The sequence below is a fragment of the Schistocerca nitens genome, chromosome 2 (genome assembly GCF_023898315.1).
Source record: "Schistocerca nitens isolate TAMUIC-IGC-003100 chromosome 2, iqSchNite1.1, whole genome shotgun sequence".
Taxonomy (NCBI): domain Eukaryota; kingdom Metazoa; phylum Arthropoda; class Insecta; order Orthoptera; family Acrididae; genus Schistocerca; species Schistocerca nitens.
The window spans coordinates 1,186,685,941-1,186,710,258 of record NC_064615.1 but is presented as its reverse complement, the minus strand read 5'-3'; the positions used below and the strand labels follow the sequence as shown (position 1 = coordinate 1,186,710,258).

At 41.2% G+C, this 24,318-nt stretch overlaps 1 protein-coding gene across 1 annotated transcript in view; it reads left to right on the top strand.

Annotated features, from left to right (window-relative positions):
* The window catches only part of LOC126237522 (uncharacterized), a 797,357-nt gene that overhangs the window by 720,955 nt on the left and 52,084 nt on the right, over positions 1 to 24,318 (top strand). Inside the window, exon 21 of the mRNA XM_049947691.1 lies at positions 3,044 to 3,239. Within this exon, the coding sequence (XP_049803648.1) occupies positions 3,044 to 3,239 (196 nt within the window). The remainder of the gene's footprint in view (positions 1 to 3,043; positions 3,240 to 24,318) is intronic.

Here is a 24,318-nt window from a genome sequence, read left to right as displayed (position 1 = left end):
CTGAAGATAGATGTAAACTATCCTGAGAAAGTCTGTTAACAAAGTTTCAAGAAACAGTTTCAACTGATGACTAGAAAAATATTATAATGCCCTATGAATCACTCATGTAGGTATTGTGAGAACAAGAGTAGAGTAATTACTGCATACACGGAGGTATTCAATCATTCTTCCTGCACTCCATATGTGAATTGAATGGGAAGAAACCCTAATAACTGGTGCAATAGGATATACCCTCCGCCGTGCACCTCATGATGGTTCACAGAGTGTAGATGTAGATGTAGTAGGGAGAGAGACAGGGTTGTACCAATACCCAATATTATTTGTATGTACAATGAGAAAACTTTGGATGAACTAGAAGGAATTTGCTAAGGGAAATAAAAGTTCAGAGAGAGAAGATAAAAACTTGTCACTATTATTGTAGGTCTGTAAAAGACTGCAAAGGATTTGGAGAATGGATAATATCTCAAGAAGAGGTTGTAAGAAGACCTTCAGCAAAAGTAAAACAAGAGTAATGAAGTGTAGCTGAATTAAATGAGATAATGCTGATAGATTAGCAAATGAGACACTAAAACCATCTGATGAATTTTATTATTTCAGCAGCAAAATATCTGATGATGGCTGAAGTAGAGATGATCTGCAGAGTAGACTGACAATAGTAATAAAGTAATTTCTTAAAAAGAACATTTTATTAACATCTAATATGAATTTAAATGTTCGGAAGTCTTTTCAGGAGGTATTTTGTGTGGAGTTTGGTCTCATACTGAAGTGTCGATGATAAGCAGTTCAGATGAAAGGAGAATAGAAGCTATTGAAATGTGGAGCTACAAAAGAATGCTGCAAATTAGATGGATAGATCACTTAACTAATGAGGCGGTACTGAATCAGATTGACAGAAAAACAAATTTATGGCACAACTTGACTAAAAGGAGGTTGAGACCAGTTTGGTGACAGAGTGGTGAGGGGGAGGGGTAAAAATTGTAGAGAAAGGTGTAAGTGTGAGTACAGTAAGCCCATTCAGATAGGTGTAACTGGCAGTAGCTATTTAGAGGTGAGGAGGCTTGCCCAAGATAGACTAGTATGGACAATTGCATCAGTATTCGCACTGAAGACCACAACAATCAGAGGTCTGTAGTGGCCACTCTTCTTTTACTAATTTTAAAAGGAATTTAATTGCTTTGACATTGCTTAAAATTGTAGGAAAACTTGGGTTATTCAGTTTACACAAAAGCAGAATGGCAATTAAAACAGTGGAAACATGTGTTTCTTCAGTTTGACTACAAAGGAACTCTAGTTTACTTTGAACAGATTAAGAAGAAAATTTCATCCAAATCTAAGCTCTTCAATATAATGATTAGATGAGAGTAATGAAGAATTATTGTTTTCATAAGGCATAGGAATTTGAATTTGCTAGTCAGCTAACTTCAAGAGAGGACATTGTCCAATAGCTTACAAACATTTTCAATTTTGTTTATGTGTCTGTTGACTATCAACATCTCAACTACTTGAACAGTGGTTACTGTTACTCCTTGCATTATTTGGACATATCAAAATAAACCCTTACTCAGATTTTTTAAAACTGTATTTATGTATCTTATCATACCAACCCAGGTAATCCAGATTGGGGGGCGGGGGGCAGCAGCTTCTCAATGGTCAATATGTGTTCTTCTTAATTTTTTTGTAATATTTTCTCGGACAGAGCTCACAAAAATGTTCATTGTATTCTGTTTATATCTTTTTCATACACTGAAGTGGCAAAGAAACTGGTATAGGCATGCGTATTCAAATATAGAGATATGTAAACATTCAGAATACAGCGCTGCAGTCGGCAGTGCCTATATAAGACAACAAGTGTCTGATGCAGTTGTTAGATCAGTTACTGCTGCTACAATGGCAGGTTATCAAGATTTAAGTGAGTCTGAACACGGTGTTATAGTCGACACAGCATCTCTGAGATAGCGATAAAGTGGGGACTTTCCCCTACGACCATTTCACGAGTGTACCATGGGAATCACTGCAGCCCGAAAAAGATCCTGAAAGGACGAGACTGATGACGACTGAAGAGAATCGTTCAATGTGGCAAAAGTGCAAACCTTCTGCAAACTGCTGCAGATTTCAATGCTGGGCCATCAACAAGTGTCAGTGTGCAAACCATTCAACAAAATGTCATTGATACGGGCTTTTGGAGCGAAGGCCCACATGTGTATCCTTGATGACTGCATGACACAAAGCTTTACACCACATCTGGGCCCCTCAGTAATTACATTGGACTGTTGATGACTGGAAACATGTTGCCTGGTCGGATGCGTCTCATTTCAAATTCTATCGAGCAGATGGACATGTATGGGTATGGAAACAACCTCAAGAATGCATGGACCCTGCATGTCAGCAGGGGACTGTTCAAGCTCTGTAATGGTGTGGGAGTGTGCAGTTGTAGTGAGATGGGATCCCTTATATGTCTAGATACGACTCTGACAGGTGACACGTATGTAAGCATCCTGTCTGATCGCTGTATCCATTCATGTCCATTGCATTGCGCATTCCGATGGACTTGGGCAATTCCAGCAGGACAATGTGTCATCCCACACATCCAGAAAGTTGCTACAAAGTGGCTCCAGGAGCACTCTTCTGAGTTCAAACAGCTCCACTGGCCACCAAACTCCCCAGACATGGATATTATTGAGTATATCTGGGATGCCTTGCAACATGCTGTTCATACTCTTATGGATTTATGGTCAATCCTGCTGGATTCATGCTGTCCATTCCCTCCAGCACTACTTCAGACATTAGTCAAGTCCATGCCACATCATGTTGCGGCACTTCTGTGTACTCCCGGAGACCCTACACGATATTAGGCAGGTGTACCAGTTTCTTTGGCTCTTCAGTGTATCTTTCATCATATGTATCTGATGAGACAGGAAGTAATAATCCTACAGAGATTTTGTAACTTCTTTCATAATTGTGAGGTATAAAAAGTATTACTAATGCTTTCTATTCAGCATGTGTTACTCAAGTAACTGAAATACTTTCTGATTGTATGTTGCAGCCAATTTGTGGAAGCTTGTTTTGGACCATTCTCTGCACAGCTTGCTAAAGTTGGTCCATATCTTGCTTTAGAGAAAGAAGTCCAGGATTTAATCACTGCATTACATGAAAAGCTGGAAAGGCGGCGAAGGGATCTGCAAACTGGCCTCAGTGTAGGAATGCGCAGTAAAATAAAACTTACAACAGTAGATCTCAAGGTAAAGCAGTAGGCTACAGTTATAAATGAATCACTCTAAAATAGGTAGATATCTTTTGCAACTTTTTCTGGAAAGCATTGAAGCTCTCAAACCTCACTCTTTATTGATAGTTTCAAGTTACACGAATCTGTTATTTGATTTAATTACTTGATAATTGTAAATGTAAAAGAAAATTAAATTTTAGGAGCAGGAATAACCTTTTATCCATTTCCACACTGAAGCCAAAGAAAAGCTGCAAGCACTGAAGAATTACACACAAATCTTCAGTTTTTTATGTTGAACTGCTAACAGAGTAAAAAAACATAATTACTTCTTTGTAGTCACTCCGTATGTGTTTTGTAATTTTACGTTCTAGCTTTACCAGGTAACTTGTTGATTGTGTCAGACACAAGTAATAGCTTTCATTGTTAGTTACTTCCATTTACAGAGTAAATAGGTGTATTTCTTTAAGCTTCACATTATTTTCTCATTTCATCTTCATATCTACATGTACATCTACGTTTACATACATACTCCGCAAGCCACCATAGGTGGAGTGTAGCTTGTAACACTACTAGGCGTTTCCTTTCCTGTTCCTCTCGCAAATGGAATGGGGGAAAATTGCTATCTATAGGCCTCCATTGTTTTTGTTGTTGTTGTTGTTGTTGTTGTCATCGTCTTCAGTCCAAAGACTGGTTTGATACAGCTCTCCGTCCTACTCTATCCTGTGCAAGCTTCTTCATCTCCAAGTAGTTACCACAGCTTACATCCTTCTGAATCTCCTTTCTCTATTCATCTCTTGGTCTCCTTCTGCAATTTTTACCACCAATACTTCCCTCCCATACTAAATTGGTGATTGCTTGATGTCTCAAAATGTGTCCTACCAACTGATTCCTTCTTCTAATCAGGTAGTGCCACAAATTTCTTTTCATCCCAGCTCAACTCAGTGTCTCCTCATTAACTGCGTGATTTACCCATGTAATCCTCAGCATTTTTCTGTAGCATCATGTTTCAAAAGCTTCTTTTCTTCTTGTCTTAACTGTCTAAACCATTTATTGTCCATGTTTCAGTCACATACATGGCTTCACTCCATACAAATACTTTCATAAAATACCTCTTAACACTTAAGTCCATATTCAGTGTCAACCAATTTCTCTTCTTCAAAAATGTTTTTCTTGCCATTGCCAGTCTGCATTTTATATCCTCTTTGCTTCAACCATCATCAGTTATTTTGCTGCCCAAGTAGCAAACATCATCTAATAATTTAAGTGTCTCATTTCCTAATCTAATTACCTCAGCATCAACTGATTTAATTCGACTACATTTCATTATCTTTATTTTGCTTTTGTTGATGTCTGTCTTATATCAGGGTGTATATTCCCCAGGACAACTGGTAATTCCAGGAAAAACCCGGGAATTTTTTCATCCGGGAAAAACCCAGGAATTTGTTAAAATTATGGGAATTTTTCATTGTTTCAGTTTTCATCTACATTTTTGTAATTTTGACTATTAAGAACTGATACTCTAATCAAGGAGTTTACTGTATCCTGTTATTGCAGAATAATACTGCAGCAATAAAACATAAACGAGAGGAAAGAACCACAATAAAACGTAAGTTGCAAAGAAAATGCGCCATTTACGACAACAAAATACAGTTCATACACCAGCATCTGCGAACAACAGAATGTGTCAAAGGCTTAAAGAACGAAGACTATGCAGTACTTCATAACAACAAACTGCTTCCAATGAGTGTGACATCATAACTACAGTAGAGTCTTGATTATCCAATCTTCAGTTATCCAACCTTCTGTGTTACCCAACCCTTTAACTGCGCCGGCCGTGCACCAGCCGACAACAGGTCAGTGACTAATGTGTTGTTTGTTGCTACTCAGTTCATTATTGCCGTCTGCTACTCCTCACTCCTCAATGTTAACTTAGATATGTGGTGGAGTGAACGTGTTGCACTTTGTTTATTGTAAAAATTTGTGGTGATGACTTCAAAACAGAAAAAGGTGGTCGTTTCAGTGGAAGAAAAACTTAAAGCTTTTAAAAAAAATAGACAATGGTGAAACTTTATTAAAAGTGGTGCAAGATTGTATCGTTGGGTAAACAACAGTTGGAGACCGGAAAAGGAACCGCAATGAAATTGAGAAGTGGTATTCTCAGCGAGCAACCTCGGCTGTTTTGGAAGGTTGGAAAACCATGAAAAAACGTGATTATGAAGCTTTGTTGCTTTGGTTTACTCAACGTAGAGATAAAGGAGTACCCATGTCGGGACCTATTTTGCAGGAAAAAGCCTTAAAGTTTTGTAACTAACTAAACGAAGGTGAACCTGATTTCACAGCTAGTGTAGGCTGGCTCGATAGATGGAAGAAAAGATACAGAATTCAGCAACTTAATGTCTGTGGTGAAAAGCTTTCAGCAAATTTTGAAGCTGTTCAACTGTTTAGGAATAAACTTCACATTGGACAAGGAAAACTGAACAGGCAATCAAATTTTTAACTGCGACGAGACTGGTCTCAATTACAAAATGTTACCGGAAGAAACATTAGCGTCAAAGGCCAAAAAGGCAGCACCAGACTAAAAAACATAGTAAAGAAAGAGTGACAATTCTTGCATGCAGTAACGCCACAGCCAAATTTGAAAATGAAACTGTCTATGAAAGGTAAGCAAAAAAAACCGAGAGCGTTTAAAAATGTATCTAAAAATGCTTTACCGGTGAAATATTACAACAACAAGAAAATGATTGGATGATCTCAGACATTTTTAAAGAATGGTTTTTTAATGAGTTCGTGCCACAAACTGAAAAGTTTTTGAAAGCCAACAACTTGCCCCGCAAAGCACTGTTGCTTCTAGACAATGCCACTTGTCATCCTAATGAAGATGAACTTCAAGATCAAAATATAAAGGCCATGTTTTTGCCTCAAAATGACACGTCCTTATGGACCAAGGGACCTTAGAGACAGTGAAGAGAAACTACCGCAGAAACTAGCTTTCCTCTTTAATTAATGCTATGGACAAGGGAGAAGACATGCTAGAGCAGTTGTGCTGTATTAATTTGAAAGACATAGCTTATGATGTGGCCCAATCTTGGGAGAGTGTTGGAGCAAATACAACTGCAAAATCCTGGAAAATTTTACTACAGGAAAATAAAGAAAATTCTCCAGATGATGAAAATCTACAGCAGCAGACTGAACCAGAAAATACTACCCTGCTTTCATAGTTATGAAAACTCCTGGGATGTGCTGATGCCACAGAAGATGACATAAATGAATGGATTGTCCAAGATGAAGAATTTGAAGTGACAGATGAAGAAATAGTCAACATGGTAAACAAAAAGGAAGAAGACGAAGAAGTGGATGTAGTGGAGGAAAGTGTGCCCAAGATTTCTGACAACGAAGGACACAAGGCCTTAGAAATTGCTTTAAAATCTGTAGAACAACTGGAGGAAACATCGTCTACCAAGGATTTACTTGTTAAGAGACTACGTGATTTGGCGGCAAAAAAAAAAAAGCAGGCAAACAAAAGACAATTACTAATTTCTTTACACAGTAAATATCTATTCAGTCTAATTTGATTTGTATTGTATTAAATGTTTAACTCATTTAGCCTACTTTAATTTTTGTGTTTTTTTGTATTTTTTCCGTGTTATCTGACCTGCCCGCTTATCCAACCTTGCTGTGGCCAGTTTAGGTCAGATAATCGAGACTCTACTGTATTTACTTTAGGTTCGTTTGAGCGGTTGCCAGAGGGCCCATGCGCATGAGCAGTTGAGTCGCGTATCTTTCTACTTGATGTGGGCTGTTAGTTGTATTAGTAGTAGCAACAAGCTGCCAGATGCTACACAGAAAAATTTTTCTTATGCACCCAATCTTCTCCACATGACCCATGTTTATGTATCGTGATTTGCTGTTTTTCCTTGTTTAGAGCTCTCATGTCAAATGCAAATAAAATGGATATCTGTGGCCGGGAGTTATCGAACGAATTAAAGTACATTCACATAACTGCAGAAGGCTAAAATATGTTATTAGTCACAGTTTTCTGATTTTATTTTATTTCCACGTTTCTGGCAGTCTTTCACAACAATGAAGTTATGTTTGTCGGTTTGCTAAAGAAATTTGACCTTTAATAATTTTTTCCGCAGAGGCAGTCAGTTTATTTGGCTAGTTTCAACTGTTTGCTGTATTTCAAGTACATGTTTTCATCCTCTGGCACATATGGCATTATGCCGTAATAAAGAACCAAACATGAGATAATACAGTGCTGATACAACAAGAAAATTTGCATCCCAAAAACTGCACTGAAAAACTTAATATCAGGTTGGGGCTTCGATTTGTCTAAAACAACCAACACACTCACTCATGTACTTAATAGTGCCCTGAATAAATGGAGCGCTGCGCATCTGGTAATTCAGAAGTTACTCTTCGCATACTGCCGTGTACATAGGGTCAGAGGAGTACAAAACGAACAGAAGTTGTGTGGTCTGTAATGTGTTGATTGTTTTGCACTTTTTTGAAATCTTATTAAACGAAAAATTTTAAGTAAAAGTGAATAAGTTTATTTTGCTGTTTATTTACCTTCATTTATCTTTTTCTTCAAACTTGATTTTTTCTGAAAAAGGGAATGTAAGAAAACAAACACATTCATTTTTCTCTTAATTTTCTATGGAATTTATATTAAAATTTTAGGTAAATGCAAATAACTGTAATTACGCGAATTTACTGTAGTGATTTACCTCTGTTTACATTTTTTATTTTCTTGTAATTTTATATGAATTTCATAATAAAATTTATCTAAAAACAAAGATGATGTGACTTACCAAACGAAAGCACTGGCAGGTCGATAGACACACAAACAAACACAAACATACACACAAAATTCAAGCTTTCGCAACCAGCGGTTGCTTTGTCAGGAAAGAGGGAAGGAGAGGGAAAGACGAAAGGATGTGGGTTTTAAGGGAGAGGGTAAGGAGTCATTCCAATCCCGGGAGCGGAAAGACTTACCTTAGGAGGAAAAAAGGACGGGTATACACTCGCGCACACACACACATATCCATCCACACATTCCACATCAAACGGTCCCTTCCCTACAGCCTAGGTCTTCATGGCAAACGAATCTGCTCCAGTCCGGAATCCCTGAAGCATTACACCAACAACCTGACAACAGCTTTCGCATCCCGCAACTACCCTCCCGACCTGGTACAGAAGCAAATAACCAGAGCCACTTCCTCATCCTCTCAAACCCAGAACCTCCCATAGAAGAACCACAAAAGTGCCCCACTTGTGACAGGATACTTTCCGGGACTGGATCAGATTCTGAATGTGGCTCTCCAGCAGGGATACGACTTCCTCAAATCCTGCCCTGAAATGAGATCCATCCTTCATGAAATCCTCCCCACTTCACCAAGAGTGTCTTTCCGCCGTCCACGTAACCTTCGTAACCTCTTAGTTCATCCCTATGAAATCCCCAAACCACCTTCCCTACCCTCTGGCTCCTACCCTTGTAACCTCCCCCGGTGTAAAACCTGTCCCATGCACCCTCCCACCACCACCTACTCCAGTCCTGTAACCCGGAAGGTGTACACGATCAAAGGCAGAGCCACGTGTGAAAGCACCCACGTGATCTACCAACTGACCTGCCTACACTGTGACGCATTCTATGTGGGATTGACCAGCAACAAACTGTCCATTCGCATGAATGGACACAGGCAGACAGTGTTTGTTGGTAATGAGGATCACCCCGTGGCTAAACATGCCTTGGTGCACGGCCAGCACATCTTGGCACAGTGTTACACCGTCCGGGTTATCTGGATACTTCCCACTAACACCAACCTATCCGGACTCCGGAGATGGGAACTTGCTGTTCAATATATCCTCTCTTCCCGTTATCCACCAGGCCTCAATCTCCGCTAATTTCAAGTTGCCGCCACTCATACCTCACCTGTCATTCAACAACATCTTTGCCTCTGCACTTCTGCCTCGACTGACATCTCTGCCCAAACTCTTTGTCTTTAAATATGTCTGCTTGTGTCTGTATATGTGAGGATGGATATGTGTGTGTGTGCGAGTGTATACCCGTCCTTTTTTCCCCCTAAGGTAAGTCTTTCCGCTCCTGGGATTGGAATGACTCCTTACCCTCTCCCCTAAAACCCACATCCTTTCGTCTTTCCCTCTCCTTCCCTCTTTCCTGATGAGGCAACAGTTTGTTGCGAAAGCTTGAATTTTGTGTGTGTGTTTGTGTTTGTTTGTGTGTCTATCGACCTGCCAGCGCTTTCGCTCGGTAAGTCACATCATCATATATATATAAAACAAAGATGATGTGACTTACCAAATGAAAGTGCTGGCAGGTCGACAGACACACAAACGAACACAAACATACACACAAAATTCAAGGTTTCGCAACAAACTGTTGCCTCATCAGGAAAGAGGGAAGGAGAGGGAAAGACGAAAGGATGTGGGTTTTAAGGGAGAGGGTAAGGAGTCATTCCAATCCCGGGAGCGGAAAGACTTACCTTAGGGGGAAAAAAGGACAGGTATACACTCGCACACACACACATATCCATCCACACATACAGACACAAGTAGACATATTTAAAGACAAAGAGTTTGGGCAGAGATGTCAGTCGAGGTGGAAGAGTAGAGGCAAAGAAGTTGTTGAGAGACAGGTGAGGTATGAGTGGCGGCAACTGGAAATTAGCGGAGATTGAGGCCTGGCGGATAACGAGAAGAGAGGATATACTGAAGGGCAAGTTCCCATCTCCGGAGTTCGGATAGGTTGGTGTTGGTGGGAAGTATCCAGATAACCCGGACGGTGTAACACTGTGCCAAGATGTGCTGGCTGTGCACCAAGGCATGTTTAGCCACAGGGTGATCCTCATTACCAACAAACACTGTCTGCCAGTGTCCATTCATGCGAATGGACAGTTTGTTGCTGGTCATTCCCACATAGAATGCATCACAGTGTAGGCAGGTCAGTTGGTAAATCACGTGGGTGCTTTCACACGTGGCTCTGCCTTTGATCGTGTACACCTTCCGGGTTACAGGACTGGAGTAGGTGGTGGTGGGAGGGTGCATGGGACAGGTTTTGCACCGGGGGCGGTTACAAGGATAGGAGCCAGAGGGTAGGGAAGGTGGTTTGGGGATTTCATAGGGATGAACTAACAGGTTACGAAGGTTAGGTGGACGGCGGAAAGACACTCTTGGCGGAGTGGGGAGGATTTCATGAAGGATGGATCTCATTTCAGGGCAGGATTTGAGGAAGTCGTATCCCTGCTGGAGAGCCACATTCAGAGTCTGGTCCAGTCCCGGAAAGTATCCTGTCACAAGTGGGGCACTTTTGTGGTTCTTCTGTGGGGGATTCTGGGTTTGAGGGGATGAGGAAGTGGCTCTGGTTATTTGCTTCTGTACCAGGCCGGGAGGGTAGTTGCGGGATGCGAAAGCTGTTGTCAGGTTGTTGGTGTAATGTTTCAGGGATTCCGGACTGGAGCAGATTCGTTTGCCACGAAGACCTAGGCTGTAGGGAAGGGACCGTTTGATGTGGAATGGGTGGCAGCTGTCATAATGGAGGTACTGTTGCTTGTTGGTGGGTTTGATGTGGACGGACGTGTGAAGTTGGCCATTGGACAGGTGGAGGTCAACATCAAGGAAAGTGGCATGGGATTTGGAGTAGGACCAGGTGAATCTGATGGAACCAAAGGAGTTGAGGTTGGAGAGGAAATTCTGGAGTTCTTCTTCACTGTGAGTCCAGATCATGAAGATGTCATCAATAAATCTGTACCAAACTTTGGGTTGGCAGACCTGGGTAACCAAGAAGGCTTCCTCTAAGCGACCCATGAATAGGTTGGCGTACGAGGGGGCCATCCTGGTACCCATGGCTGTTCCCTTTAATTGTTGGTATGTCTGGCCTTCAAAAGTGAAGAAGTTGTGAGTCAGGATGAAGCTGGCTAAGGTAATGAGGAAAGAGGTTTTAGGTAGGGTGGCAGGTGATCGGCGTGAAAGGAAATGCTCCATCGCAGCGAGGCCCTGGACGTGCGGAATATTTGTGTATAAGGAAGTGGCATCAATGGTTACAAGGATGGTTTCCGGGGGTAACAGATTGGGTAAGGATTCCAGGCGTTCAAGGAAGTGGTTGGTGTCTTTGATGAAGGATGGGAGACTGCATGTAATGGGTTGAAGGTGTTGATCTACGTAGGCAGAGATACGTTCTGTGGGGGCTTGGTAACCAGCTACAATGGGGCGGCCGGGATGATTGGGTTTGTGGATTTTAGGAAGAAGGTAGAAGGTTGGGGTGCGGGGTGTCGGTGGGGTCAGGAGGTTGATGGAGTCAGGTGAAAGGTTTTGCAGGGGGCCTAAGGTTCTGAGGATTCCTTGAAGCTCCGCCTGGACATCGGGAATGGGGTTACCTTGGCAAACTTTGTATGTGGTGTTGTCTGAAAGCTGACGCAGTCCCTCAGCCACATACTCCCGACAATCAAGTACCACGGTCGTGGAACCCTTGTCCGCCGGAAGAATGACGATGGATCGGTCAGCCTTCAGATCACGGATAGCCTGGGCTTCAGCAGTGGTGATGTTGGGTGTAGGATTAAGGTTTTTTAAGAAGGATTGAGATGCAAGGCTGGAAGTCAGAAATTCCTGGAAGGTTTGGAGAGGGTGATTTTGAGGAAGAGGAGGTGGGTCCCGCTGTGACGGAGGACGGAACTGTTCCAGGCAGGGTTCAATTTGGGTGGTGTCTTGGGGAGTTGGATCATTAGGAGTAGGATTAGGATCATTTTTCTTCGTGGCAAAGTGATATTTCCAGCAGAGAGTACGGGTGTAGGACAGTAAATCTTTGACGAGGGCTGTTTGGTTGAATCTGGGAGTGGGGCTGAAGGTGAGGCCTTTGGATAGGACAAAGGTTTCGGATTGGGAGAGAGGTTTGGAGGAAAGGTTAACTACTGAATTAGGGTGTTGTGGTTCCAGATTGTGTTGAAAGGAATTTTGAGGTTTTGGAGGGAGTGGAGCTGGAAGTGGGAGATTGAGTAGATGGGAGAGACTGGGTTTGTGTGCAATGAGAGGTGGTTGAGGTTTGCTGGAAAGGTTGTGAAGGGTGAGTGAGTTGCCTTTCCGGAGGTGGGAAACCAGGAGATTGGATAGTTTTTTGAGGTGGAGGGTGGCATGCTGTTCTAATTTACGGTTGGCCTGTAGGAGGATGCTCTGAACAGCCGGTGTGGATGTGGGAGAGGAAAGATTAAGGACTTTTATTAAGGATAGGAGTTGACGGGTGTGTTCATGGGCTGAGTTGATGTGTAGGTGAAGGATTAGGTGGGTGAGGGCAATGGATTGTTCAGTTTGGAACTGGTATAGGGACTGATGGAAGGAAGGGTTGCAGCCAGAGATGGGAACTTTAAGTGTGAGGCCTTTGGGGGTAATGCCAAATGTCAGACAAGCCTGAGAAAATAGAATGTGGGAGCGTAATCTGGCTAGGGCGAAGGCATGTCTGCGGAGGGAATGTAAATAAAACTTAATGGGGTCGTTGTGGGGGTGTTGTGCGGGTGACATGGTACTAGAAGGTCGAAAGTGTAACGTGAGGCTGAAATGAAAATGAATATAAAAATATGTGGGGAGAGATAAAGGTGAAGTAGAAAGCAAATGGAGATCTGGTGTGAAAAGAGGCGAAAAGGGGTTGGTTGGAGCTGGGTTATGTTGATCCTGTGGTGAAATAGTGTAGGTAGAAAACGATGTGCATAAAGGTTAGGTGGTTGTGTTGCCGCCAAAACACGTTAAAGGGTGGAGAAATTCGGGAAAATTTCGAAAAAACTACGTGAGGATGTATTAAAAGTAGTGGTATGGTGGTGGCAGATTATGGAAATGAGGCTAACAATTGTCTGGTGGAGAAATAATAACGTTAAAACCTGTGGGAAGCGGCTAAAAATGATCGGTGATGTGAAAAAACGGAAATCGAAATAAAGCAAAAGTTATTAAAACTAGCCGAAAAGGTTGTTTAATAGCTGAAAGGAACTGTTTGTGAACTAGAAACGGTGGATTTTATAGCAGTAGCGGAAGAAAAAATTTTTTTGGTTATGGTTTGGAAGTGGGTTACGTATTATTACGTATTGTTGAGTATATATCGGCGGGATAAAATTGTATAGTGGATTACGGTAAAAAGCAGAAGGTGAATACAAAGGGAAACTACTGGCAAAAACAGAAGGAGGAAATAAGACGACAGAAAAGACTTCGAAATGTAACAGTGACAATAACAAACGTCATTGTTGGGTTCAAATTAATGATATGAATATAACAGAGGGAAACATTCCACGTGGAAAAAATATATCTAAAAAGAAAGATGATGAGACTTACCAAACAAAAGCGCTGGCAGGTCGATAGACACACAAACAAACACAAATATACACACAAAATTCAAGCTTTCGCAACAAACTGTTGCCTCATCAGGAAAGAGGGAAGGAGAGGGAAAGACGAAAGGATGTGGGTTTTAAGGGAGAGGGTAAGGAGTCATTCCAATCCCGGGAGCGGAAAGACTTACCTTAGGGGGAAAAAAGGACAGGTATACACTCGCACACACACACATATCCATCCACACATACAGACACAAGTAGACATATTTAAAGACAAAGAGTTTGGGCAGAGATGTCAGTCGAGGTGGAAGAGTAGAGGCAAAGAAGTTGTTGAGAGACAGGTGAGGTATGAGTGGCGGCAACTGGAAATTAGCGGAGATTGAGGCCTGGCGGATAACGAGAAGAGAGGATATACTGAAGGGCAAGTTCCCATCTCCGGAGTTCGGATAGGTTGGTGTTGGTGGGAAGTATCCAGATAACCCGGACGGTGTAACACTGTGCCAAGATGTGCTGGCTGTGCACCAAGGCATGTTTAGCCACAGGGTGATCCTCATTACCAACAAACACTGTCTGCCTGTGTCCATTCATGCGAATGGACAGTTTGTTGCTGGTCATTCCCACATAGAATGCATCACAGTGTAGGCAGGTCAGTTGGTAAATCACGTGGGTGCTTTCACACGTGGCTCTGCCTTTGATCGTGTACACCTTCCGGGTTACAGGACTGGAGTAGGTGGTGGTGGGAGGGTGCATGGGACAGGTTTTGCACCGGGGGCGGTTACAAGGATAGGAGCCAGAGGGTAGGGAAGGTGGTTTGGGGATTTCATAGGGATGAACTAACAGGTTACGAAGGTTAGGTGGACGGCGGAAAGACACTCTTGGCGGAGTGGGGAGGATTTCATGAAGGATGGATCTCATTTCAGGGCAGGATTTGAGGAAGTCGTATCCCTGCTGGAGAGCCACATTCAGAGTCTGGTCCAGTCCCGGAAAGTATCCTGTCACAAGTGGGGCACTTTTGTGGTTCTTCTGTGGGGGATTCTGGGTTTGAGGGGATGAGGAAGTGGCTCTGGTTATTTGCTTCTGTACCAGGCCGGGAGGGTAGTTGCGGGATGCGAAAGCTGTTGTCAGGTTGTTGGTGTAATGTTTCAGGGATTCCGGACTGGAGCAGATTCGTTTGCCACGAAGACCTAGGCTGTAGGGAAGGGACCGTTTGATGTGGAATGGGTGGCAGCTGTCATAATGGAGGTACTGTTGCTTGTTGGTGGGTTTGATGTGGACGGACGTGTGAAGTTGGCCATTGGACAGGTGGAGGTCAACGTCAAGGAAAGTGGCATGGGATTTGGAGTAGGACCAGGTAAATCTGATGGAACCAAAGGAGTTGAGGTTGGAGAGGAAATTCTGGAGTTCTTCTTCACTGTGAGTCCAGATCATGAAGATGTCATCAATAAATCTGTACCAAACTTTGGGTTGGCAGACCCAACTCCCCAAGACACCATCCAAATTGAACCCTGCCTGGAACAGTTCCGTCCTCCATCACAGCGGGACCCACCTCCTCTTCCTCAAAATCACCCTCTCCAAACCTTCCAGGAATTTCTGACTTCCAGCCTTGCATCTCAATCCTTCTTAAAAAACCTTAATCCTACACCCAACATCACCACTGCTGAAGCCCAGGCTATCCGTGATCTGAAGGCTGACCGATCCATCGTCATTCTTCCGGCGGACAAGGGTTCCACGACCGTGGTACTTGATCGTTGGGAGTATGTGGCTGAGGGACTGCGTCAGCTTTCAGACAACACCACATACAAAGTTTGCCAAGGTAACCCCATTCCCGATGTCCAGGCGGAGCTTCAAGGAATCCTCAGAACCTTAGGCCCCCTGCAAAACCTTTCACCTGACTCCATCAACCTCCTGACCCCACCGACACCCCGCACCCCAACCTTCTACCTTCTTCCTAAAATCCACAAACCCAATCATCCCGGCCGCCCCATTGTAGCTGGTTACCAAGCCCCCACAGAACGTGTCTCTGCCTACGTAGATCAACACCTTCAACCCATTACATGCAGTCTCCCATCCTTCATCAAAGACACCAACCACTTCCTTGAACGCCTGGAATCCTTACCCAATCTGTTACCCCCGGAAACCATCCTTGTAACCATTGATGCCACTTCCTTATACACAAATATTCCGCACGTCCAGGGCCTCGCTGCGATGGAGCATTTCCTTTCACGCCGATCACCTGCCACCCTACCTAAAACCTCTTTCCTCATTACCTTAGCCAGCTTCATCCTGACTCACAACTTCTTCACTTTTGAAGGCCAGACATACCAACAATTAAAGGGAACAGCCATGGGTACCAGGATGGCCCCCTCGTATGCCAACCTATTCATGGGTCGCTTAGAGGAAGCCTTCTTGGTTACCCAGGTCTGCCAACCCAAAGTTTGGTACAGATTTATTGATGACATCTTCATGATCTGGACTCACAGTGAAGAAGAACTCCAGAATTTCCTCTCCAACCTCAACTCCTTTGGTTCCATCAGATTCACCTGGTCCTACTCCAAATCCCATGCCACTTTCCTTGACGTTGACCTCCACCTGTCCAATGGCCAACTTCACACGTCCGTCCACATCAAACCCACCAACAAGCAACAGTACCTCCATTATGACAGCTGCCACCCATTCCACATCAAACGGTCCCTTCCCTACAGCCTAGGTCTTCGTGGCAAACGAATCTGCTCCAGTCCGGAATCCCTGAAACATTACACCAACAACCTGACAACAGCTTTCGCATCCCGCAACTACCCTCCCGGCCTGGTACAGAAGCAAATAACCAGAGCCACTTCCTCATCCCCTCAAACCCAGAATCCCCCACAGAAGAACCACAAAAGTGCCCCACTTGTGACAGGATACTTTCCGGGACTGGACCAGACTCTGAATGTGGCTCTCCAGCAGGGATACGACTTCCTCAAATCCTGCCCTGAAATGAGATCCATCCTTCATGAAATCCTCCCCACTCCGCCAAGAGTGTCTTTCCGCCGTCCACCTAACCTTCGTAACCTGTTAGTTCATCCCTATGAAATCCCCAAACCACCTTCCCTACCCTCTGGCTCCTATCCTTGTAACCGCCCCCGGTGCAAAACCTGTCCCATGCACCCTCCCACCACCACCTACTCCAGTCCTGTAACCCGGAAGGTGTACACGATCAAAGGCAGAGCCACGTGTGAAAGCACCCACGTGATTTACCAACTGACCTGCCTACACTGTGATGCATTCTATGTGGGAATGACCAGCAACAAACTGTCCATTCGCATGAATGGACACAGGCAGACAGTGTTTGTTGGTAATGAGGATCACCCTGTGGCTAAACATGCCTTGGTGCACAGCCAGCACATCTTGGCACAGTGTTACACCGTCCGGGTTATCTGGATACTTCCCACCAACACCAACCTATCCGAACTCCGGAGATGGGAACTTGCCCTTCAGTATATCCTCTCTTCTCGTTATCCGCCAGGCCTCAATCTCCGCTAATTTCCAGTTGCCGCCACTCATACCTCACCTGTCTCTCAACAACTTCTTTGCCTCTACTCTTCCACCTCGACTGACATCTCTGCCCAAACTCTTTGTCTTTAAATATGTCTACTTGTGTCTGTATGTGTGGATGGATATGTGTGTGTGTGCGAGTGTATACCTGTCCTTTTTTCCCCCTAAGGTAAGTCTTTCCGCTCCCGGGATTGGAATGACTCCTTACCCTCTCCCTTAAAACCCACATCCTTTCGTCTTTCCCTCTCCTTCCCTCTTTCCTGATGAGGCAACAGTTTGTTGCGAAAGCTTGAATTTTGTGTGTATATTTGTGTTTGTTTGTGTGTCTATCGACCTGCCAGCGCTTTTGTTTGGTAAGTCTCATCATCTACATCCCTCTGTTATATATATATATATATATATATAATACTATTTTTTGTTGTCTGACTTCTACATATTACCTGAGTCATTTACCCATTTGTCCACGGATTCCATATTGGGCTGCTTTTTCTAAAAGTATTCTGAGATCGACGCAGTCGAAAGCCTTAGTAAGGTCACAGAATACACCAACAGGTAATTTTTTCTTGTCAAGGCATTCTAAAATGTTATTTGTAAGTGCATAAATTGCTTCAGTTGTAGATATACCTGATCTGAAACCAAATTGTTTTTTACTAATTAGTGAAAATTTTTCAAGGTGATTGACAATCCTGACATATATTAATTTTTCAAAGACTTTAGAAAATGCTGTTACAAGAGAGATAGGACGATAGTTGAAAACATTTGTGGGATCACCTTTCTTGTAGAGGGGCTTCACAGTAACTTACTTCATTATGTCGGGTACGACACCTTGATTTAGAGACCCTAGAACTTTAGAGTTGATTACAGCTGGTTTTTAGCAGTTCGTTGGAAATATTGTCTACATCCAATGAATTTTTACTTTTTAGAGAAACTACGGTTTTTCTTACTTCTTGCACAGTTATGAGGGCCATATCTATCATGTCTGTAGAGTTAGGGAAAAGTTCTTTCAGAGTTTTTATTGCCTTTTCTGAAGAGCCATTGCATGCTGTTTTCTTAGCAACAGTTAAAAAGTGCTCATTAAAGATTTTAGCAACAATATCTTGATTTTGAACTAGCTTACCTTCATTGTTAAGAGCAATATTTTGTCTTGTTGGAGTAATTTGCACCAGTCTCATTTCATGTCACTTCCCATATAGTTTTGATTTTATTAGTGTAGTTAATTTTTGAGCACAGTTACATACTTTTGATTTCTGAATGACTTTGTTCAATATTTTACAGCATTTTTTATAGGTATTTAAAAGGTTAGGGTCACCTGATTTTTTTTGAGGCAATGTACAACTCTCTCTTTCTTTTGCATGAAATCCTAATTCCAGTGATAATCCAAGGCTTGATGGTGGATTTTTTAGTATGGGTTTTATATATTCTTTTTGGGAAGGTACTTTCAAATATTAGAACCACTTCATTACTGAAAAGGTTGTATTTGGAAATTGGCATTTTCTGATTTATGTACTGGACCCCAGTCTATGTTTTGGAGATGCGATTTAAACATCTTAGTAGTTTTGTCGGTAGATTTCCCAGTAATTTTCCAGTTGGGACCACTATTAATCTCACAAATACTTGAATTGTTAATGGTGAGTCTTTGTCCATCATGATCAGAGAGACCATTCAGGACTTGCCTAAGAGCTATGTCACCAATCTTGGTTATGTCAATAAATATATTATCAATTAATGATTTTGTTCATGAAGTTGTTCACGTGGGAAAATTTACAACAGAAGCAAGATTATATGAGGACATCAAGTTCTCAAGGTCTATTCTGTTTCTGGAGTTCTTCAGGGGGGGGGGGGGGGGGGGGAAAAGCTAAATTTACGGGAAGGTGCCCTGTATGAAGCTACTACTGCTATATAAGAATTATTTGAATTATTTAAAGCCAGCTCTATGGCACATACTTCAAACTGTTGATCTATAAAAAAATTCTGCACATTAATTACAGTACATGTGATGCTGTTTGTGACATAGATCGCTACTCCACCTTTTTCTATGAATTTTCTACAGTAAGATGTTGCTAAGCAGTAATTATCTATAGCAAGTTTTTCAATATCTGATATAACATGGTGCTCACTAAAGCACAGAACGTGGGCACAATCTATACCTTGTGGCTCCTGGATATTAATTAAGAGTTCATTAATCTTGTTGCTCAGGCTACATATGTTTTGATGGTAAATAGTCAGATTTTGATTTCCAGAAACACTTACACATTTATCCCTAAAAAAGAAATATCAGTTGACAGAGTGGGTTTGGTATTTTTCACTATCCATTTATTCAAGTTGGTCTGTTTCCATGTACTGGGAGGCTGGGAAGAATCAGCTTTACCTGCTTTTTTAAGCAGCCATTTGTCCAAAGTCGTCTGTCTGTACCCATTACATTCCTGCAGTCTTCTTGTGTTGTGGAGCACTCATTCTTCGAATGTGTGTGTTTTGAGTATACATTGTTCCTAGCATTTATGACGATTTCACTAATAATGGATGCTAAGTGACTTTTTCCGTGCCGATCGAGGTGGAGGCCTCGAGTGGTGTAAAGTTCTCTGCATTTTCTAAAGTGCCGGGAAGTTCTACGCCAGTGTATAAAACCTTAACCATTTAAAGGATTGATAAGTTTTCCAGATTCAAGGGAAAATATACTGACACTTAACACAGAAAAAGTATATGTTATCCCAGGAAAAGTGTATTTTTAACTGGGAAATCAGGGAATTTTTTTTCCTTGTCCACATATACATCCTGTATATTCTCCTTTCAAGACATCATCCATTAGCTTCAACTCCTGTTCCAAGCCTTTTGCTGTCTCTGACCGAATTACAATGTCATCAGCAAACATCAAAGTTTTTATTTCTTCTCCCTCAACTTTAATTACTACTCCAAATTTCTTTTGGTTTCCTTCACAGCTTGTTCAGTGTACATACTGAAGAACATTGGGAATAGACGACAATTCTATCTCACTCCCTTCTCGACCCTTGCTCACTTTAATGTCTGTACAAGTTGTAAATAACCTTTCACTCCTTGTATTTTACTCCTGCTACCTTCAGAATTTCAAAGAGAGTATTCCAGTCAACATCAACAGAAGCTTTTCTAGGTCTATAGATGCTGTGAATGTAGGTTTGACCTTCCTTAACCTATTTTCTAAGATAACTCATAGGATCAGTATTGGCTCGCATGTTCTTACATTTTTCCAGAATCCAAACTGATCTTCTCCAAGGTCAGTTTCTATAATTTTTTTCCCTTTTTCTGTGAAGAATTTGTGTTAGTATTTTGCAGTGATGACTTACTAGACTGATAGGTCGGTAATATTCACACCTGTCAGCACCTGCTTCCTTTAGAATCGGAATTGTTACATTTGTCTTGAAGTCGGTGGGTATTTTGCCTGGCTCATACATCTTGCACACCAAAAATTAACAAAGAAATTCCATGTAACAGAAGCTCTATGAAAAGAAACTTCAATGAAAAAAACAATTAACTGTATTTAGAAATGCGTGAAGAGGGGTTGAATGGCTTTATGACAGCTGTATTTCAAGTAGTAGTAACTTTGACAAATTTTTAAGCAGTTTTCTTGGTGTGTTTAATGAAACTTTTCCACTTAGAACCACATGTAACAAAATCACTGGAAAAGTTAAATGGATAACTCTGGGTATAAAAATTTCTAGTGCTAGGAAGAGGCAACTACATAATGAACTGAAATATAATAAAAACAGGTATTTTATTGAATATGTTACACATTATAAAGCTACCTTCAGAAAGTTGTGAAAGCAGCCAAACAAATGGCAAACAAGAAGTTCATTTCACAACATAAAAGTAAAACAAAGGCAGTGTGGTCTGTTGTCAAATCTGAGTTAGGTGTTGGAATTAATAGAAATGAAATATCTAGGATTAAAGTAAATGATAGTCTTATTGTAGACTCAGCTCAAATATCGAATCAGAGTAAAGTAAACCCCTTTGGACTCCAGCAAAGAGCTGAGTATCTCACAGATTTTAAAAAAAGTCTCAATAAAGCATGTGGAAATTATTATATTATCATTAAAAAATAAAAACTGAGCTGGGTGGGATGGGATACTGACTAAAGTGATTGAAGCAGTGTATCACATAATAGAAATATTAGCATCTCCACTAACTAAAATAATTGATCAATCTTTTGAACAGTGATGCTTTCCTGATGCGTTGAAGTATGCCAAAGTCAGACCTCTGTTCAAGAAAGGGTCGAGAGAAGACATGGAAAACAATTGTCTTATTTCTATTCTTCAATGTTGTCGAAAGTAGCTGCAAACCAGATACAAAATTTTATTGTAAAAAATGACATTATTATAAATAATCAATTTGGATTCCAACCAGGAAAAAACACCCTGGATGCAGTAAATAACTTTATTGAAAAGACATGCAAAGCACTGGACTAGAGGAGTTGCTGGCATTTTCTGTGATCTTAATAAAGCTTTCGACTCTGTAAACCATACATTGCTTATCTACAAATTTTATAAATATGGGAGTAAGGGCAATACTCTCAAATGGCTTACATCGTACCTGCAGAACAGAAAACAAAGGGTAACTATCATTTCAAATGTGGTGAATTATTTTTCGAAGTGGAGACAAGGTGTGTCTCAAGGCTTCATTTTGGGGTCAATCTTGTTCCTATCCTGTGTGAATGACTTGTCCACAAATATCAATTCCCCATCAGTTCCATTTGCAGGCGATATTTCTGTTTTAATTGAAGATGGTGATGCAGAAAAAATCCCAAGCTTCGTTGTGAACACACTGGATACTCTAGGAAACTGGTTCCAGTTAAATGGGTTGAAACTGAACATTGTAAAAACACATATGGTACATTTCCAAACCAAATGCTCAAAATGTGCAGAGCTTAAAATACAATGCAGTAATCAACTTATGGAAGAAGCTGACACTGTCAAATTCCTACGACTAAATGTGGACAAGAACTTGAACTGGAACACACATATTGACTCCTTATCAAATAAACTAAGGAGTTTTGCATTTGCAATGCAGATACTTGCAAATTATACCAAAATGAGTACACGAAAAATAGCATACCATTGTTATTTTGAATGTGTCATTAGGTATGGTATAATTTTCTGGGGAAGTTCAAGTAGAATATGTCGTATACTGAAACATAAGAAAAGAATGGTCAGATACTTGTGCACTGCACAGAAAACAGAATCTTGTTGCCAATTATTTTGACAACTGCAAATCCTAACTGTATCCTCCATATAAATTTATGAATTGTTATCTTCCTACACAGCAGGCAAAAATTATTTGAGGAAAATCATTTTAACCACACATACAACACAAGAAATAAAAATAATTTTATGCTTCCCACTCACAAATTTAAATTATATGAACGGGCTCCACAGTATATGGGGATGACAATATAAAACACATTAATGGGCAAAAATATATTTAATGTTATGCCAGAGATCCTAAAAATAAGGCTACATCAGATTCTGGGGGAGAAATGCTACTGTTTGATAGAAGAATTGTTAGGGGATGACATGATAATTTCAGCTAGGGTAATTTAGTGGTAGATCTTTAGATACTATTTTTATTATTGTTATTATTATTATCTCTGTCTTTTGTGTATATAGGACAGAATTGTATTATTATTATTGTTATTATTATTATGCTGTATGTAAACATCAGCTTTCTTTGTTTATGGTAAATTTTACCAAACTTTTGATGTGTCTCCTGTACCTGAATCAAGTGATTTTGATTATGTATGTTATGAAACTAATAAACCACAATTCACAATTAGCTAGTTCTCCCAAGGATCTCAGCAGTTCTGATGGAATGTCATCTGCCCCCAGGACCTTAGTCTTTCTGTGCTCTGTCACATTCTTCTTTCAGTATCATACCTCCCATCTCATTTTCATCTACGTCCTCTTCCATTTCTATAATATTGCCTCCAAGTTCATCTCCCTTGTACAGACCCTTTAGATACTCCTTCCACCTTTCAGCTTTCCCTTCTAAGGTTAGGACTGGTTTGTCATCTGAGCTCTTGATATTCATACCACTACTCCATACGGGCTCTAATTTCTCTCATCTTATCTTTGTGGTCCGTATGTGAAATGTATGTCAGCAGTAGTAGAATTGTTCTGCTGTTAGCCTCAGATACTGCTTCACTAAATTTTCTTAATAGTGCCTTGTGAAAATAACATAGTCTTCCCTCCACAGATTCCCATTTGAGTTCACAAAGCATCTCAATAATACTTCCATGCCAGTTGAACCTATCAGTAACAAATCTATTGGGATGACTCTGAATTGCTTCAATGCCTTCTTTAATCTGACTTGGTGGAAATCCCACACACTTGAACAGAACTCAAGAGTGGCTCACATTAATGGTCTCCTTTATAAATGAGCTACACTTTTCTGAAATTCTCCCAATAATCTGAAGTTGACCATTCACCTTCCCTACTAACATCCTTATGTGTTCATTCCATTTAATACTACTTTGCACCTCTATGCCTAAATATTTAATTGATATGACTGCACTGAGGAGCACACCACTAGTGCTGTATTCAAACATTCCTACTCATTTCTCTACACTTAGAGGAAGTTACCATTTCTATCAGAGTCTTCTCGTATCGTCACTTAATGAGGACACCTACGTGTGCACCACAGCATCACCAGCAAACAGCCTCAGATTGCTGCTCACCCTGTCTACCACATACCTACGTGATTTTTTATGATTTACACGATAAATTAAAAGGTATTTGGCAAACTATTAAGATCACACATGTTGAAATTTGTCCTTTAAAAAATAAACAATAATTTAGATTTTCATGTTCTTTATTAGGGCATGAGAATGTTGGGTGATAAACTTTTATTATTTTCGAGACTATCCTTGTATTGATTTTTAGATCTGTTCATTGTAATCTATAAGCACAGTATGAAAAGGATAGATTACTGCTCACCAAATAGAGGAGCTGTTGAATGTCAGACAGGCACATTGAATAAAGTTTGCTCATTATTATTTAGCTAGCAGACTTTAGTTCATCATCAGATATAAACAAAACACACAACCACATATGCACAGCTCATGTGGACTTAGTTTGATAGCTAAATCATGTCTAGCAATCTTTATTCAATGTTCTTGTCTGCCACTTAATGGCTTCTCCTATAGTGAGTAGCAATTTATCGTCCAGCCAAATTCCACTCATCAGCAGAGGCAAAATCGAATACAGTCAGCAG